General features: G+C 41.6%; 1 protein-coding gene across 2 annotated transcripts in view; it reads right to left on the reverse strand.

Moving 5' to 3' along the window:
• The window catches only part of TBC1D30 (TBC1 domain family member 30), a 96,732-nt gene that overhangs the window by 39,404 nt on the left and 36,416 nt on the right, over nt 1-20,912 (reverse strand). For both annotated transcript variants that reach the window (XM_089674154.1, XM_089674155.1), the window contains exon 3: nt 19,826-19,990. In XM_089674154.1, the coding sequence (XP_089530280.1) occupies nt 19,826-19,990 (165 nt within the window). The remainder of the gene's footprint in view (nt 1-19,825; nt 19,991-20,912) is intronic.

The following is a 20,912-nucleotide window of genomic DNA, read 5'->3' on the forward strand; positions in this document are numbered from 1 at the left end:
CTTACTGACACCATTAATGGACCACTATTTGCACTAATGCCAACAATGGGCCACTATTCCTCCTGCTAAGACCAATGATGAGGCACTACTCCTCCCACTGACATTGTCGATGAGGCACTATTCCTCCCATTGACACCAACCATGGGGCACAATTCCTTCAACGAATACCAGTGATGAGGCACCATTCCTCCTACTGACACAATTAATGGGACACTATTCCTCCCATCAACAATGGGCCACTATTCCTCCTGCTAAGACCAATGATGGGGCACTACTCCTCCCACTGACATTGTCGATGAGGCACTATTCCTCCCATTGACACCAACCATGGGGCACAATTCCTTCAACGAATACCAGTGATGAGGCACCATTCCTCCTACTGACACCAATAATGGGATACTATTCCTTCCACTAATGCCAACAATGGGCCACTATTCCTCCTGCCAAGACCAATGATGGGGCACTACTCCTCCCACTGACATTGTCGATGAGGCACTATTTCTCCATATGATACCATCCATGGGGCACAATTCCTTCAACTGACACCAGTGATGAGCACCGTTCCTCCTACTGACACCATTAATGGGACACTATTCCGCCCACTAACACCAACAATGGGCCACTATTCCTCCTGCTAAGACCAATGATGGGGCACTACTCCTCCCACGGACATTGTCGATGAGGCACTATTCCTCCCATTGATACAAACCATAGGGCACAATTCCTCCTGCTAAAACCAACAATGGGACATTATTCCTCGTGTTAAACCCAATGATGGGGCAGTGTTTACTCTTAACTATGCCAAGACATTTTCTACTCACACTGATCAGTCCCCCCCCGAATCCTGAAGGGCAGTAAACTGGCCCTTTGTTTAAAAGGTTTGGAGACCCCTGCTCTAGTGGAACCAAATGCCTTCAGAAGTCATCTAATTAGTAAATAGAGTCCACCTGTGTGTAATTTAATTTCAGTATAAATACAGCTGTTCTGTGAAGCCCTCAGAGGTTTGTTAGAGGACATTAGTGAACAAACAGCATCATGAAGGTGTGCTGGTCAGATGAAACCAAAATTGAACTTTTTGGCCTAAAAGCAAAACGCTATGTGTGGCGGAAAACTAAACACTGTACATCACCCTGAACACACCATCCCCACCGTGAAACATGGTGGTGGCAGCATCATGTTGTGGGGATGCTTTTCTTCAGCAGGAACAGGGAAGCTGGTCAGAGTTGATGGGAAGATGGATGGAGCCAAATACAAGGCAATCTTAGAAGAAAACCTGTTAAAGTTTGCAAAAGACTTGAGACTGGAGTGGAGGTTCACCTTCCAGCAGGACAACGACCATAAATATACAGCCAGAGCTACAATGGAATCGTGTAGATCAAAGTATATTCATGTGTTAGAATGGTCGAGTCAAAGTCCAGACCTAAATCCTATTGAGAATCTGTGGCAAGACTTGCATATTGCTGTTCTCAGACGCTCTCCATCCAATCTGACAGAGCTTGAGCTATTTTGCAAAATGGGCAAAAGTTTTACTCTCTAGATGTGCAAAGCTGGTAGAGACATCCCCAAAAAGACTTACAGCTGTATTTGCAGTAAAAGGTGGTTCTACAAAGTATTGACTCAGGGGGGCTGAACACAAATGCACACCACACTTTTCACAGATTTGTAAAAAAAATTTGGAAACCATTTAATCATTTTCCTTCCACTTCACAATTATGTGCCACTTTGTGTTGGTCTATCACATAAATTCGCAATAAAATAAATTTAGGTTTTTGGTTGTAACATGACAAAATGTGGAAAATTTCAAGTGATATGAATACTTTTTTAGGGCAGTTGGGAGCATGAAATTGTCCTGGTATGCTGGTGCCTTAAGAATTTTTTTCACTAGAACTGAAGGGCCAAACACAACCCTTGAAAAACAACCACACACCATAACCCCTTCCACCAAACTTTACACTTGGCACAATGCAGTCAGGCAAGTACTGTTCTGGCAACTGCCAAACCCAACCCGTCCATTGGACAGAGAACATGATTCATCACTCCAGAGAACATGTTTCCACTGCTTCAGAGTCCAGTGGCGACATGCTTTACACCACTGCATCCGACGCTTTGCATTGCACTTAGTGATGTAAGGCTTGGATGCAGCTGCTTGGCCATGGAGACCCATTCCATGAAGCTCTCTATGCACTGTTGTGCTAATCGGAAGGCCACACAAAGTTTGGAGGTCTTTAGCTACTGACTCTGCAGACAGTTGGTGACTTCTGTGCACTGTGAGCTTCAGCATGTGCTGACCCCGCTCTGTCATTTTACATGGCCTACCACTTCATGGCTGAGTTGCTGTTGTTCCCAATTGCTTCCAGTTTGTTATAATACCACTAACAGTTGACCATTAAATATTTAGTAGCAAGGAGATTTTACGGATGGACTTATTGCACAGGTGACAGCCTATTATGGTACCACACTTGAATTCACTGAGCTCCTGAGAGCGACCCATTCGTTCACAAATGTTTGTAGAAGCACTCTGCATGCCTAGGTGCTTGATTTTATACACCTGTGGCTATGGAGATGATTGGCACACCTGAATCCAATGATTTGGAGGGGTGTCCCAATACTTTTGGCAATATAGTGTATATGCCAAGCGAAAAGGGCATTTCAGCATATATATGATACCTTTTAAGGCCTCATTCACATGACCATAGAGGGAGGGCCATACACCACCAAGAACCAACATATTTGTGTGGTCAGGACTCACAAGTGCTTGAGTTCATCCACAGCCAGCAGCCAGTACAAATTAATGACAGGCTGACAGACACCATAGCTGTAGGCATGCAACCACCCATCCGTGTGGTGACGTGTTATTTGGAAGAGATAAGCAGCCCTGAAAGCATCTATAAAAGGTCAGAAAAGTGTTCTAAACCTACATGTTTCTAAAATGAAAAATGTGATATACCTAACTGCTCTGGGCAATGGTTTTGCACAGAGCAGCCATGAAAACCCTTTTCTGGGGTCCCCTGCCAGTGTTCCCCACTTTTCCTGTTCTCTCGAGTGCACCCATAGTAAGCAGCTTGCTAAGGGGACACTTGTGCAGGCATGCTCCCAATCCAGACACACACAGCACAGCTAGGCCCCCCCCCGCTCCCTTCTTATATGATTTAATTGACAGCAGCAGGAGCCAATGGATCCCACTGCCATCAGCAAAGCCTGTGAGAAGAGGAGGGGAGAAGAGCTGCGGCAGGCAGGACAGCACTGGATCAACAATGGACTAGTTAAGTTTTTAAGAGGGTGTGCTGAGGGCTATTGAAAGTTTTTTTTTACCTTAATGCAGATAATGCATTAAGGTAAAAAATACTTTTGCTTTTAAAACTACTTTAAAATGCTTCCTGTAACTCACTTCTGTTTACTACTTTCTATATACCTTTCTAAAGTCAAGCACATTAGAAAGTGATGCACACAGGACCTTGGCCTCTCCTGTTAGAAGGTAGAAGAATACACTTCAAACCATATGGCTTTGGCCATTTTATAAAAGACTTAGGTCCTTTTACACTCACTCTGCATCTCATGGAATTTTGTGATTGATCCTAGCTACCATATTGGATATGGTAATTCTCTCTCTCTCTCTCTCTCTCTCTCTCTCTCTATGTATTCTATTTACAGATACACATATGTAAGACTATATATTGTCAAGGCTAGGACTTTGCTTTTGCCCCACTCGTGATGCAAACTGTTCTCAAAAAGGTAATTATCCCAACTAGCTGTGACATGTATGCCTCAAACAAGTGAACCTGGGCTCTATTTGCAGGACATTTATCAAACCCATGATAAAATTCAGAAATTATGAACTTTAACCTCTTCATGCCGACAGTACGCAAATATGCGGCCTCTTGGCAGCTGGGCCTTGATGCCACACGGCTGCATGTTTGCGTACATATTAGCAAACAAATATGTGCTGAGAGCGCGCACCCTGTGCACTCCCAGCACATGTGACGGCATCCCCCGGAAAGTTCCAGATCTCTCCTTGTGATCGGGACCTTTCCGATCATGTGACTGCCTTGACAGCCAATCACGGCAGTCACATGATCCTAAACCCCACCCCCGGGCGTCAGAAACCCTTTAAAGGGTCGGGAGGCACTGGCGTGAAGGGGTTAATATTAGCTCCAGTAAAGGCAATGGGGATGGGGGAAAGCAAATCTTGCAAATCAATTCTGGCCATTTTCAAAGTGAAACAAGGTGCATGGGGAGCCGAGCATGGAGACATTTCCAATGCAAAAATAAGTTTAAAAATATACAGGGCCACAATTTCAGAGGCAGATATCAAACAGGTTTTTCTGACACAATAGCTGGAAATATTGTACAGACTCCATAGATAGCATTGAAGTAGTTGGAGTAGATCACATTTTGAAAAGGACACACAGCATGCAACCTTTTATAAACACAAACATCCACATTTAGGTGTGTATATCTCACAGAAAAAAAAAGAGGGAATGTTGTACATGCTTCATGAAAAGTATTTAGCACTCTTTTATAGACGGCATTTAGCTTTTCAGCTTAAAAATCCACATGTGAGCATACATAAGAAGAAATATTGTACTGACTTCACACAGTATTTAACTTTTGGGTGTGCTACACATGCCCAAAAGAATGTCATCATTGTACACAGGATATGTGTAGCACATCCAGTCTCTCTGACCTGCTTCTAGGACCCCCCTCCATCTTCCCAGTATACCATAATTATTGGCTGTGATTAATCCCAGGCACTACAGTATGCTCAGAGAAGTAGAAACTCTAGCTGTCAAAAAAGCAACCTGACAGTATTTACAACACTGCTCCAGACTGATTATACATTGTTACATTTGTATCTTTCTGTTCATCCATCTGCAGATCAAAGGGATGAACTCAGATCAGTAGATGATAGCAGTTAAAGAAACCTTGTTCACACATTTAACATATATTTACATGTCCCATTTTAAAAACGCTAAATTGAAGAAAAAAAAACATATTTCATTTATAAATAACTTTGCAATGCTTTGTACCCGAATCATAATTTGAGTGTTATTTAAACAGGACAAATTACAGAATGAAATGTGCACATTTTAAGTGCAGTAACACTATTTTTAAACATTTGCAAAAAATAAAAAGTGTGTTTTGTTGTGTTTTACCTTAAAAAAATAAAAATAAATTGTTGTAAGACAATATCATGAAAAAAAAAAAAAAGATTTGTTTTTCCTTAAAAAAGCAATATATGGAATGACATAGACATTGCCAAACAAACAGGTCCATAGAAGAAATGTGAGAGGTGAAGTGGTTAAGCAGTAAACAGAATAGTTTGTAAGGCCTCATCACTGCTTTGCCCTGGGAATGCAGACCCTGCCTGCCTGCTAGCCAAAATGTAAATAACCTCTACCTCTCCCTTTTGGCCTCCCAGACATGTAGCCACCTTGTCTTGCTCATAATTAAGATGAACAATGGATAATGAACTATGGGCTGTGTAGTGTGCACACAGCAGTGCACATGATCACAACTAGCATGCTCCTCCCAAATAAATGGAAGTGAGAGGGAACAGGAGAGGTTTGGGAGCTCATGGAGAAGATGAAGTGATAGAAAAGAACAGTAAGAAACAATTTCACGAGACCTTGATAAAAGGTGGATGTGTATAGATTATTTTTGGAGAATAAGGATATCATTTAGTGTCACTTTAAATGCATTATGCTCAATACCAGTTGCAATAGGTACTTGTTAATAGAAATTAAAAATATAAAAAAACAAACAATTATTTGTCCAGATTATGACTAGGTAACAGAAGTGCTTTGCCAGGACACTGATCTTATTTCCGGAAGAATCGCTTTCATTAATCACCACTCCTCTCTCCCTGTCCATTAACTTAGCAGAACGCATAGCACTTTGCAGATAAGCCAAACACATTAAATTCAGGCTTACAATGTGCAGCTGCATTTTAAGAAGGAGAATGCTATGGAAACGCCTGCTCTGGGCCTTAATTTGATTAGTGCCCATTTAATTTTGGAAAATATCATGTTACACTTGTAATGGTGCTAAAATATGGGCAGTCATTTCACGCAGCCTGATTTTAGCAAAACAATTTTTTTCTTCTCTTATAATATTTATTTATATTTATATTATAAATGCTTCGATACCATCAGCAACACCTTTTTATGAAAGACTACCAGTTTTGGGGCTTGACTAATTTCTAGGTAAGGATTGGGGGAAGCCTCTGCACACAGGTTTTGTACCTTCACCCATAGAATGCATGAAGGAAAAAAACAGTGAGCCTTTAGAACCACTTTAAGGTAAAAAGCCTTCAGGCTTTAGAACCACTATAACCATTCCAAGGTATGGGTAGTACAGGGGCGGACTGACCATTAGGAAACTCGGGCACTGCCAGAGGGCCCGGGGCCAGTAGGGGGCCCCATGAGATGCCCCTGGTACCTTTTTCATAGGCATTTTGAGTTTGGGCAAGGACACAGGGGCCCCATGATCCCCTAATGCCCGGGGGCCCCATGAGTTGTTAGTCCGCCCCTGGGGTAGTACATTGCATGTTAATGCACTCTTAAACCAATTAGTTCCTAAAGTTATTTTGAACAAAAGAAGCTTCCTATAGAATCCTGTGCATAATCCTGCTACAAACAACTATAAAGCTAAACTAAAATTTATTTATTTTTATTTTTAGGTATGCTGTGTTAATGGGAACACTTAAACTGAGAATGACTGAGAATGTGAAATATATGAAAAGTGTATGCAAACCTTAACAATGAGCATTCCTATTTGATCCCTTTTGGCCTGCTAAATAGACTATTCACAGTGATTTGTTATATCCATTAGACCGTTTCAAAAAATATCTGTTGAAACCTTGTGAATTAATAACTTCCTATGTTCTGTCTGTACATAAAGAGGAGTTATAGAAATGAGGAGGGGGGGGAGGAGTAGTGTATGTTCCTTGTAATCCATTATAAAATGAAGTAGGCAGGGCTGACACCAATTGTTTAGCAATTCAGAGATGTTTTGTCATGCCACAGAGGAAGGTGAAAGCATACTATGCTTCTAGCTCATCAACTATTATTTTTTGTACTTCTAGCATGTTCAGTGGGAGAAATGTGCAAGTAATAATTCTTTTTTTTTTATTATTTTTGCCATGGCATACACTTGTAATTTAAGCCTACGGCTATTTTGGTGATTATTTCATCAATAGTTGACAATTGTCTAATTATTGTCACATTGATTGTATGGTTGCACACATGTAGTTATTTAATTAACAAAGATGTAACTGCCCATAGTTGGGCCATAGGCTTAGTGACATTACCTAGAAAGATTTGCTGCAAGGATGTGATAGGCAGAAATAGACTGTTTTACAGGAAAACAAAAATTAAAGTATTCAGTGGGCACACTAACAACCATTATTTTGTTGAATGACTGTCATTCACTATGATACACTGCTGAAATAGAAACAGAAGACAACTGAATGTAAATATCTTTCACTTTACAAAAATGGCTGGTTTTTCAGAATCTGAACTGACTGTGCCTTATTTTTCTCCCTTCTGACTACCATTGACAAAGGCTGTCATTGGATTCTCTTTCAAAAAATGCTAATTGCCTTGCGGCCATGCTGACTCTTCTGCTTCAACAGTTTGAATCACTGACCAGAGCAAGTATTCAGATTTCTAACTTTTTTATTTGCATACTTGTTTCATATTAGGGATTCCGAAAACATGCAAGCCAGTCACTGGATTGGCATTATGGACAGTCACATATATAAGAAAAGCTTGCTGCCACATGGAAACCACCTCACCTCCAGTGCCAGGTCCAAGTCTGCTACACATGAAAGTCTGCTTGCAGCCCTCTGATCTTAGATGGTCATATCTCTTAATGACTAGCCAGCCGACATTTTCAAGAGGTTAACAATGGCAGCCTCCATTTCACAGTGGAGAGGCCTCCTTGCTGATTATATATGTGAAGTTTACAAATCACAAAGAGCCCTTTTTCAAGGGTTTCTGAAAGCAATGGGCATTTTGCGGTCTTAGATGGCAGCTATGTCTTAGAACATATGGTTCCAACCCTGTATATTATGGAGATAACAAAAAGTACTCAAATATCATTGAAGTTGTCTTTTGTTTTGAAGGATGCACTTTTTCTTTGCATTTGGGCTGCAATTCTCCTTTAATGTGCCAATTTCCAAAAAAACCTGTGACATTAAAATGGCCTTTGGTGAATCACCACAGGACTTAGCATTGGCAGACTCGCTAGGCTGATAAAAACCTCTCCCCCAATATTAACTTTCTGACAATCCTTAGTAAGACAGAGAAAAACATCATTAGCTCATGCTGAGTGGGAGAGAGACATCTGTTCATATTCCAAAGCCAAGGACACACTGCCTGCAGTCTTAAGAATACGTGCACTTTTAACACACCGTAGCCCATTTAATATAAATACTCCAATTAGACAACATGAAAACAAACTTTAACTAGCTTACTTTCTGTCTTTATCAAAAAGCCTGAGGTTTCTAATGATTTCTGCAATGTCGTCATTTTTACAGAGTAGTAGGACCAAGGAAGGTATCAATGGGCCCTAATTACACAATCATCATCCACTAGTGTTCCTAATCTACCTGGTGATGCTTTCTTTCATATAAAAAGGACTGCTTTACCTGCCGTTTTCTAGCAGGATTTTTTTATGTTTGGGGGGATACATTAAACTATGTTAGAAACACATGATTTTTGCACATAAAAAATGCAAATGCCAAGACACTGATTTTTTTTCAGATTATCATGGCTCATTTTCTTGCCCACTCTATCAAATTTGGCACAAACAGTAAGCAAGAAGTATTTTGTTTTCTTTTGGAAGACTATACTCATTTACTGAAACAATTAAGGACTCTTCGTGGCAAGATACTTGCCGTTGGACTTAGTTACTGTATAATTGTGAATGTGTGCTTTTGTGCCCATTAAGGTCATTTTATCATATTTAGGTGTGGTACTATGTAAAGTAGAAAATGTGTAAGTATTAAAGATTTATAAACTTTAAGCTAAGACTGTATATCCTTATATAATTCAGTGTATAGGATGCTAGGTTTTGAGATTTCTTAGAGAGCCGCCCTTCACAGGGATAGTTCTTCAAAATCGCTCATTATGTAGAATACACGCTATATTGCCAAAAGTATTGCGACACCCCTCCAAATCAGTGGATTCAGGTGTTCCAATCACCTCCATGGCCACAAGTGTACACAATCGAGCACCTAGGCATGCAGACTACTTCTACAAACATTTGTGAAAGAATGGGTCGCTCTCAGGAGCTCAGTGAAATGAATAGAACAGGGTCAGCATGTGCTGAAGTGCACAGAAGTTGCCAACTGTCTTCAGAGTCACTAGCTAAAGACCTCCAAGCTTCGTGTGGCCTTCAGATTAGCACAACATTAGTGCATAAAGAGCTTCATGGAATGGGTTTCCATGGCCGAGAAGCTGCATCCAAGCCATACATCACCAAGTGCAATGCAAAGTGTCGGATGCAGTGGTGTAAAGCATACTGCCACTGAACTCTAGAGCAGTGGAGACGTGTTCTCTGGAGTGATGAATCACTCTTCTTCTGTCTGGCAATCTGATGAATGTGTTTTGGTTCGGTGGTTGTCAGAAGTATGATACTTGCCTGACTACATTGTGCCAAGTGTAAAGTTTGGTGGAGGGGAGATTATGATGTGGGGTTGGGCTTGGCCCCTTAGTTCTTTAGGCGTCCGAATACCCCAAAAATCAAAGTGAAAAAATGATGCAGCAGCCTAGTCCATTTTGTTGAAATTTCATTGCAGCAACTCAAACCAGTACTCAGTAGTTTGTATGGCCCCCACATGCTTGTATGCATGCCTGACAACGTCGGGGCTTGCTCCTAATGAGAAGACAGATGGTGTCCTGGGGTATTTCCTCCCAGATCTGGATCAGGGCATCACTGAGCTCCTGGACAGTCTGAGATGCAACCTGGCGGCGGTGGATGGACTGAAACACGATATCCCAGAGGTGTTCTATTGAATTTAGGTCAGGTGAGCATGGGGGCTATTCAATGGTATCAATTCCTTCATCCTCCAGGAACTACCTGCATACTCTTGCCACATGAGGCCAGGAATTGTCGTGCACCAGGAGGAACCCAGGACAAACTGCACCAGTGTAGGGTCTGACAATGGGTCCAAGGATTTCATCCCGATACCTAATGGCAGTCAGGGTGCCATTGTCTAGCCTGTAGAGGTCTGTGCATCTCTCCATGGATATGGCTCCCCAAACCATCACTAACCCACCAACAAAACGGTCATGCTGAAGTTACAGGCATCATAACATTCTCCACGGCTTCTCCAGACCCTTTCACATGTGCTCAGGGTGAACCTGCTCTCATCTGTGAAAAGCACAGGGCACCAGTGGGGGACCTGACAATTCTGGTGTTCAATGGCAAATGCCAATCGAGCTCTATGATGCCGGGCAGTGAGCATAGGGCCCACTAGAGGACGTCAGGCCTTCAGGCCACCCTCATGACGTCTGTTTTTGATTGTTTTGTCAGAGACATTCACACCAATGGCCTGCTGGAGGCCATTTTGTAGGGCTCTGACAGTGCTCATCCTGTTACCAGTGCACAAAGAAGCACATACCAGTCCTGCTGATGGGTTAAGGACCTTCTAGGACAACAAGCAAGTACCTCTCTTTGTGCTGGGACTGCACACCCCCAGCACAAAGACCGCAGTGTAACAGAGCACCGGGTCCCATTCTAGCAATCGAGACCCGGGACTCCCAATTACGGGTCACATGATCGCTGTGATAGCCTTTGATTTGCTATCACAGTGATCAGTTACTGTACAGCCCAGCCCCCTTGTTTTTTTTCTCTCTCTATGAATGGAGGAGAGAGATATATTGTCTCTCTCCAACTCCTGGCATAGAGAGAAAAAAATGTTTTTTGTTTTTTTTTTTTACAAAAAGATCAAATACATAAATAAATATAAAAAAAATAAAGAAAAAATACCTAGATCAAGGTTTGATCTAGTTTAGTGCCAGGGTTAGTGTTTGGGTCGAGGTCAGGGTCAAAGGTCAAGGTAAAAAGGTCAGGATTTTAAAAAAATTGGTATGAGTGTCAGTTAGTGTCAATGTCTGTGTTTTAGGTAAAAAAAAAAAAAAAGCCAAAAACAAAAATGTGCACTATTGTTTCTGGGCTGTACTACGGGTACAAATGACATACACATATATGGTATCACTGTGATTGTCAAGAGCTAGATCATTTCTTTTGGGTTGTTATTTGGTGGTAGGTTATGGTAGTAACAAGAAACACACAGCTAAATAAAAAATACATTTTTTGGGCCAGTTTTCCTTTGATAATAAAAATAAAAAAAAATAAATCAGGAGATATCCATTACCATTTACCACCAAATGAAAGCCCAATTTGTCCTAAAAAAAACGCGGTATAATTCACCTGGATGTATAAAGTAGTTGTGATGATATGTATGGTTTTACTAATATATGTCAATGATGCAAAATTGTGTTTGGCATTTAGATTTGTTTTACCCTTAGGCATGAAGGGGTTAAAGAAAATACTTTTTGCCTTTGCCTGATTCAACTAAACTGAATCCATTACTGGCCCCCAAAAGTGTCCTCATCTTGTACATAGTTTTTCTTTGGAGCATCCCAGTCATCCCCAGTCCCCATCCAAGTTACCCCAAGACATAAAAACACCAAAAAGAACACCCCTGGACTGCTGAGCCAAAGAGTGATGCGTTTTTTGTGTGCCTGCCTACAGGGAAACACCACGGGAAAATACCACAGGGACGTAACTGCTCTCTCCTATGGGAGTATCACTACACATGAATAGAAGAATCTGCAAGATTCCTGTAGCTGATGCAGATTTCTAATAGTCAATTCATATCATAATGCAAAAAAAACATGTTATTCCAGGCATAAAACCTTAAGTACATTTATTCTTTGTTTTTTTTCAAAAATCATATCTTTGTATGATTTGAAAATGTGTCCATTTAGCAGTTTTGCACTCCTGTCCACAAACAAAAAGTATGATTTGGGATTGATTCCTTACTGCAAATCCTCTACAATGCACCAAGATTAGCACATAGAGCATTAACAGCAGCACCAACTTGCATAAAGCCATTTCATTTTAATTCCAAAATGCCTGGGGCTGAGCCTTAGCAGGAAGTAACATTACTTTATATTAAGTTATGTTAAAGGAAATTCTGTGGGTCATTAAAGACTAACCCTTAGGCCATTAGAAAGCCATAACTGAACTCTAAGGGTACCCGTAGAAATTAAACTAAAAAACACATTTCAGGTCTGTGAAAGGCTCACTGTAGGCGAAAATATTTATGGTGCAGCTTAGAAAACATGGAATTATTAGTGCCAACATAATGTTTCACTCTGCTGAAAGCACATTTAGATTTTCTTCATCCCCAAGCCTTATTCCTCCCCTATTATTCCTCAGTAGCCTGGCTAACTTTTTAATTACAGTAAAAAGTTAAGATATCACATAAAGCACATTGGGAACAAAGGCTTGGGAACAAAGAGGCTTGAAGAGGCTTTGAGCTGCAGCCATGCCTGGCACTACTTGGCAAATACAAAGATCTAATCTGTGTATTTGTGCACTGCACCTCTGAAGGGGCAGGTACAGCATCGACACAAGAGTCGCTAGCACTACTTGCCCACCCACCAACTGTAATCCCACCAGCTATATCTCATCTTTCCTTCTGTTCAGGTCTGTCAGCAGTTTAAGAACCAGAGTCCTGCCCTTAAAACTTGCCACAACAGGGGAGCAGAACAGCTGGGGAGCAGTGGTGAGAGGGGTTGGAGGTGTAAAAGTAACCACTGGGGAAAAAAAAAAAAAGTGGTGTGTGTGAGTGGGGGGGGGGGGGGGGGGGTCAGAGGCGAGCACTGGTTAAAGAGGGGTGCACAGGTGAGCACTGGTAAAAGAGAGGTACAGGGGGTTGCTGAGGTGAGCATTGATGAAAAATGGTTGGGGGGGTTGCAGAGGTGAGCACTGGTGGAAGAGGGGTACAGGGAGTACAGAGGTTAGCATTGAATTAGGGGTACAGGCTCCACCGACAAGGATACTGGTAAGTGGGTCTTCCTCTTAGTTGTGCACCATGGCAAATTCCACAATTAGACTACCCTTCAAATTTATCACTCACAATATCCTCTGGATCAACTGTGGGTATAGGATTATAACTTTTTTTTTTTTCTAAAATGGTTGAACTGGATGGACTTTTGTCTTTTTTTCAGCCAGACTAACTATGTAACTACATATGTGACAATGTCCAGGGACTGAGCTCCTCAGTTAAACAACGGAAGGCTTTCCAATATTACAAATCTTTACATGCAGGGGTTCTTTTCCTTCAGGAAATGCATTTAACACTGAATTAGAATTCAAACTTTCAGTATCAATATTACCCCCACTTATACTTAGCTAATGGGCCGGGTAAGACAGGGGGAGTAGCGATAGGTTTCTCTAAGCTGGAGAAGAAGATTAGTGACCCTGATGGTTGATACTTTTTGTCCTAGTGGGTTGTTTAGAGGGTTCTCCAGTCATTCTTGTGGCCTATTACATCCCTAGTACAGGTCAACTGCCTTTTTTTTTTTTAATGCTATTGCATACTGTGACTTTGACTATGAATGGGGTTGGGCTATTTGAAGGGGACTCTAAGGTGGCGCTGGATCCTATCTTTGAGAAAACCAGGAGACCCTCCACTGGACGTTACCCTAAAATCAGGTCCAAATTGGCCAAAATGCTACATTATTATAATCTGCTCGATGGAGCTCAACACATCCAGGAAGGACTACACGTTCTTCTCCTGTGTCCATAACACTTATTCCAGAATAAATAATTTCTTCACGATACCTACTGCCGTGTCCCTCTTTCGAGCCAGCAAAATAGTAAAAGTGACTTGGTTGGACCACTCCTTGTTCTGGACCACGCGTGACACTTTGACAAGTCCACGGGGTCCAGCCCCACGGAGAATAAATGACTCCTTACTGAGCAACCCCTTTGTCTGCTTTGATATAGAACACCACATCAAGCAGTTTTTCACCCTTAATGATTCTAAAGATACTTCTCCTATGAATAACTGGGCGGCCCAGAAGGCCACGATTAGGGGCTGATTCAAATAGCGGCCCGATTAAAAAGGAATTCAGAATCCCTAATACATGAGACCTATTAGTCCAGCATAAGCAGAACCCAGACCTAGACCTCAGGGATAAAATTGACACTGTTCAACTAGAACTGAATCTTTGTCCAACTACTAGAGCGGAAAAAGCGTTAGATGGACCCAGGCCTCCTTCTACACACTGAAGGATAAGCCAGGGACAATGTTGGCTTGAAAAATCACACCCAAACTCCGGCAGACTGTGCTTCCTAAGATTAGACAAGCCAATGGGACCCGAACCCAGAACCCACAGACGATCATGGATCTCTTCCATTCTTACGATTTCTCTTTGTATACTGAACAAGGTGCTCTACCTCCTGAGGCCTTGAATGACTTCTTTAGGGATTTAACCCTTCCTTCTCTGGCAGCCCCCCACCGGGAAATACTGGGGAAGGATATTACTATGGAAGAGATATTGGCGGTTATTGAACAAACAAATGCCTCCAAAACCCTGGGTCCAGACGGATTTTCCACCTCTTATTATAAAAAAATTTGCCCTGTTGTTGGCACCCCACCTCCTTAAATTCTTTATGGCTATATGCGATGGTACTGCCCTAGATGCAGATTCCAATAGAGTGCATATAAGTTTGATACCTAATCCTGAGAAGGGCCACACTGACGTGGCCAATTACCACCAGATATCCCTGGTCAACAATGACTTAAAACTGTATACAAAACTATACAAACTGACGTAATAGCTTTCTGGCACAATACATTCATAGAGACAGGGTGGGATTTGTCCTGGGGCGGCAGGCCACAGATTAGATTCAGCGAGCAATAGACTTGATTTCTTTATTGCACTCTAATTGAGATGGTGTAGGCCCCAGGCAGGGAATGCTGTTGTCATTGGGCCTACATAAGGCCTTCGATTCTTTATACTGGCCCTTCATATATTGAGGAAGTGGAACTGTGGGCAAAAATTCCTCACTTCTGTTGGTATTATATTCCAATCCCTCGGCTAATATCATTGCCTAAGACCGCAAGTCAGACCTCTTGCATATACAAAAGGAAACCAGGCAGGGGTATCCCCTTTCACCCCTTCGTTTTGTTATAGCAATCAAGACACTGGTGATCACTATTAGGTCTAATCCCAATGGTATCCCTAGCAGAGGCAAAGCTCATAAATGGGCTTTATTTGCCAACCTTGTCTAATTTTGGAGCCATTTCGGGACTACGAGTAAATAAATCTAAATCAGAAGCGTTAAATATAAATCTTTTTGAGTCAACACTGTACTCGGTGCAGATGTCCTTCCCCTTTAAAATGGTGTACACAAGCACTTCCTTACCTTGGTAACAAACTTACCCCCTATATTTCTATGCTATATAGCGCTAATCACCTCCACCTTTATACTTCAATTGAATGAGGCTTTAAAAGCTGGCAGGCTCATGCTCTTTCCTGGATGGGACGAATATCGGCAGTCAAAATGCCGACTCTCCCTAGCATCTTATATCACTTTAGGTCCCTGCCAATCCCGTTACATCTACATTCTTCCAGAAATTGCAATCGTTAATCTACAAATGTATCTTGAGTACTGGAGGTTGCAGGGTAGCACGCTGCACCTTATATGTCTCCAAGTGGCAGGAGGGGAGTCTGGGGCTTCCCCACCTTCTATGTTATTATCAGGCTGCTCAATTGGTCCAGCTATACCAGATCTTTTTCAAGATATTGCCCTGACTGGGTGCAGTTAGAGGCACAAGCTGTCCCATCAATCCCTATAGACCTGTTGATGTGGATTTCGCCAAAGGAACGCCAGGCAGTTTTGAATCCCTCCTTATCGCATTCCCTACATTTATGGGACACAGTATGCAAACTATATCCAATGAATTCCCCTCACTCACCAATGGCCCCCTTATTCGGTAACCCTCATTTACCTCCTGGGCAAAACCCTCAACAATTTACATCGTGGATTAACAAGGGTCTCTATAGGATAGCACATTTTCTAGACTATAGAGGGATCAGACAGTCCTTTTTAGAAACATTGCAGATGCCCGCTGCTGAAACATTTCACCTGTGCCAAATTACCCACTTCTTGCAAAGTTTGGACATGGAACAGGTTGACGTAACCACTAGGACTTTGTTTGAGAATAAATATCTAAGAGCCACCACTTCCTGAGGGGGTATTTCAGAGCTATATGCTCAGTTCAGTAGCCAATACCATAAACCATCCTACCAAATGGTGTGAGAGTCAGACCTGGGTGAGACAATAGCGGAAGAGGAGTGGATACGGTTGTCAACCATGGTGCACAAGGGAATACTCAACACCACTCAAGTGGAGGCGAACTACAAGGTGCTATCTAGATGGTATATGGTTCCGGCGCAGCTTGCAAAACTCTACCCAGGCACCTCCTCCCTATGTTTCCGGGGGTGTGGGTGGGATGGAGATAGAGATATATCTATCTATCTATCTATCTATCTATCTATCTATCTATCTATCATGCCTTGTGGTCCTGTCCGAAGATCTAACAATTTTGAATCCGAATATTCAGTCTATTCGTTTACAGGGTGAAACATTCCTAAAGGCGATAAAACAGCATTATTTGCTGATATTTCGGATGAAATCCTCAGACAGCTTCGAACCCTTATCTTCTTTATCTTTTCCGCCACTAAAATAACCATCGCGCGAACATGGAAATCTCCTGTAACTACCATCGCCCTGGTCAAACACAAAATGTCTTGGATTATGTCAAGTGGAAAATCAACCAGCATTCTTAAAGATAAACAAGCCAGGTTTCACAGGGTGTGGAATCCTTGGATTGCATATCTTGAGGCCTCATAGACACCGGGATGTCCTGTGGCCGGGGACTGGGAATGAGAAAACCAATGTTCTTCTTTTCTCTTTCCTTCCTCTCTTTTCTTATTTGTTTTTCTCTTTTTTGTGCATAATGTTTGAAGATTACATGTGGCAGTATAAGGTGAGACCTCGGAGCCCCTTCATTTTTGCATGTTTAATGTATTATTACGGTATATACTGGAGGGTGAACTCATTATCTCTCTTACACCTCCCTTTATTTGACATGTATTGGTAAACGAATGTAACATTGTCTTATATCTTCTGTTTGAAAAATTTGAATAAAAAACTATAGGAGCACAAGGAGGGTACAACGTTGAATATTGGGGGAAGGTACATTTTTGGTTGTAGACTTGCCTATGAGATATACACTCCTGAACCCTGCTGGGTTTTTTTTTTTTTTTAATAAAATGTCCCTTTAAGACCTCCCAATTTGGATACACCCACCCTATGACGCAGCATGCAAAGCACAACACATCACTACTCTCCTCCCATCTACCACCCAGGGAGTTGAATTTCTACACCTATTCTCTGACAAAAAAGCCCTGGTTAAAATCCTAGTACAGTGCAATGTTCTAGTAATGGAACTAAATACATAGGCAGCTGATTAATTGACAAGCCCAGTTATGTGCAGGTTTGGAAGCTACTCTTACTACAGACTTGGGCACAAGTGTTATACATGGAAGGCTTAGGGTGGCAGGACCACCTGGATTGCACACATCATCCACATGATATGTTTCTTAGCGTCACAAAGATTTTTTTGTGTAACAACATGGTTCCAGGCTGATGCACAGACTGTTGCCCTAATTACCTAGAGGTGTCAGAATGTGAGATTGTGTGTTGCTGCACCTGCACAGCCTGTACAGTTGTAATGGAGAAATGGTGTACTTGCCCAATCTTGGTCCATTTACCTGAAGCAGAAGAGGTAGCAAAGTGGGGTAACATTATTTAGGGCAGCCTCTCACAACCAATTTACCCCAGAAGATATCCTAAAAAAAATTCATGTCTGGGGGAACCCTTACTAAAAGCAATTTATTGGGATCAATAAAAAAATGCCCATTAGATTTGTGGTTGGTGGTCAGGATGCCACCCTTACATACAGCTAAAACAGATAATCAGAGTCATGCTGCTGCCTTTGCCAAGTGGTTTTGCCCCTGAAAATATGCAGGCACCATCAAACAGGAGATAAAACAGCCACAGCACAAGGAAACAATAACCTCTGGAAGAACCCTGGTTGAGAATGGCTGGGTTTAGAGTGTACTGGAGCAGAGTGTGTGAGCTGTCCAAGTCTATCTGCCCCCATTTGCAGCATGTCTAATGTTTTTAGTATAATACGAAGACTAGCCAGGTAATGCGGTAGAATGGTGGGAGCAGCACAAGACAATTGACTTAGGAATAGGGCAGCAGGGCGAGAAAAAGTAGGATATGAATCTAGACCTATCTCTTTGTGTCTTTTATTGTTGTAAAGGTAACATCAAATAAAGTTTTAAACCAGTTATTACCAAAACTGGCTGTAAAGATTCACAAGCACACTGATGAAGTTATCATGCTTTTCAAATTACTGTACCTAATACTGCCATGCTGCATGTAGAAACAAAATACAGGTAGGTTAGCTTAGGAGCATTTAGTTAAAGCAATAGCATACTGCACATTACAATGAAAAAGCAATTATGAAGCAAAAACAAACATTCATTTAGATTTATACTGAACACCACCTGGTGATATTTTTAATATATCACCACCTGGTGATATATTAACAGTTGCCACACATAAGCCTTTCTAATTGCAATGCAAAATAAGACTTCACCAGTCTACTTATTATACCAAAGCCAAATAGTTGTCTATCAACTGCTTGGGGGAGCAGAGTCCTAATCCTCCTTCTCTGCATACGCCTCTATGCATGTACCCCCATAATAATAATGCAAAAATGTTTTGTTTTTTTTTATCTCACAACACTGTCTTTTGTCACATTAGGTTTTTATACACTGACAGGCTGTAAGCTTTTCCACAATTTATTTCAGTCCCTAGACCCAAAAAGGCTGTTCTTTCTGTCACCACCTGTGATCACATCCCTTACACTGAATACATTGTAAACTGTTCATACAGAACCCCAGTTTGGTAGTGATCTGAGCTGGAAGCTTGGCACAGTTATAAAGTACTGGGCATTTGGCTGTGACAATTAGTAAAAATGTACAAAGTGTCCCTACCTTTAAAACCTTCTCTACAATACATCTCCCCATAACACTTAATCCTCCCCTACAGGAAACCTTAACCCAAAGCCCAACCTAAAACTGAACCCTTATAGTAGACCTAAACCCAATCTCTAAATCTCCTATAAACTGACATTTTCAAGAAATTTAAAAAGTGTTTCTAATTTCTTTTTAAATATGCAGCTTTAGTTAGTTATAGTGGCATGTCCAACCAAATCGGTTAATTTTTAGTTTTAGATTAGATTAGAACACCTTTGGGTTTTTACTGTTATCTGGAGCTCTAATAGATAGATGCAAGATTTCCTCTCACTTAATTCCCAGTGACAAGGCTTCACCAAACAGAAGGAAAAACAATTTTTAGTATATTAGAAGATAGAACCCCAGTCAGCTTGTAATGCTATTTGTACCCTTTTGTGGTTTTTCCTCAACTTCTGGTCTGGTAAAACCATTGTCAAAAAACAGCAAATACAGTAAAAGGAAATCTCAGTGATGAAGCCCCAAATAGCAGTAAGACTCAAAGAGGTACAGACCTACGGATTACTACTCTTGAAATATTGCTTGGTATTTTGTTACACAAAGGATTTTAGAAACCCAACTATAAAATTTTGTTCTTCGGTAGCTTAAAGTAAAATTTTTTTGGCTGCCCAATGAATACTTACAGCGTTTCTGGGAGACCGCCTGCAGACAGGCAGTAACAATATCGCAGTTTTTTTGCCGTTTATGCTGTAGTCTGTCCTTCTGCTTCAACTGGCGTAAGAGCTTGGCAGACTGAACCTCAATACGACGTTTAAGTTCTCCTCTTATTGTTTTCAGTTCACTGCAATCTGCAATAATCAGAACAAAATAACAACCATGAATAGTTCATAAAGCTGGCCAATATGAGTGGGCATTTAGGTAGATTGTTACTAAAGTAGCCTAGTTTAATGTGGTATGCAACCCAAAAAACACAAATGTAATATGTTGTAGTTCGCCAGTCCTTAAATGTGGTGGCTACATTAGTTTTAAAGCTTTATTTAAAATTTTTAAGGTTTTATTTTTCCTTAAATTTGAAGTTCAGAATTTAAAAAAAAATAAATAAATTTATACTCACCTAGGCAGATGTGGCATCGGTCTGAAGCAGCACCCATTCCTCGCCACCCTACACCGAGAACTGAAAAACAAAAGACTGCTGATTGTTGAGTTCTCGGTCTTCTGTGACCAGAGAGCAGGTGACTGTCAGTCACCCTCTCTCTGATCTTCCAGTCCAGCACTCACTGGAGCACTGGGATGTGGAGGGGGGGGGGGTAGGGGAACGACTGGCTCAGGTTCTCAGTGGCTTGCTGAGAGGCAGAGACAGCTTCCGGTCCAGGTATCTGGGTGGATCCCAAAATTAAATTCAGGATTTCTGGAGCAGCTGAGTGAAGTCAGCCAACAGCAGGCTAAATCCCGGGTCACAGGAGTGCACTACTTCACCTTTAATTTTCACCGAGAGATCTGGCCAGTAACAGTCTTCCTGTATTATGCCTCCACTTTGGATTGAAGAGCAATAGACACACCTTTGGACAGCAGCATTGTCAATCTGTGGAGAGGATAGTGTTAAATGCACTAGCAAATTTATAAAGACTAGACTAACAAATTAAAGCCAGCTATCACTTTTTAACCTCCCTGGCGGTAATCCCGAGTGTAGCTCGGGGTACAACTTCAGTACCAAGAGCAGTAACCCCGAGCTACACTCGGGCTTACCATGCGGTGTTGCTCAGGGAGTCC

The sequence above is a fragment of the Staurois parvus genome, unplaced genomic scaffold (genome assembly GCF_062004578.1).
Source record: "Staurois parvus isolate SC_StPar_1 unplaced genomic scaffold, SC_StPar_1.0 ptg000147l, whole genome shotgun sequence".
Taxonomy (NCBI): Eukaryota; Metazoa; Chordata; class Amphibia; order Anura; family Ranidae; genus Staurois; species Staurois parvus.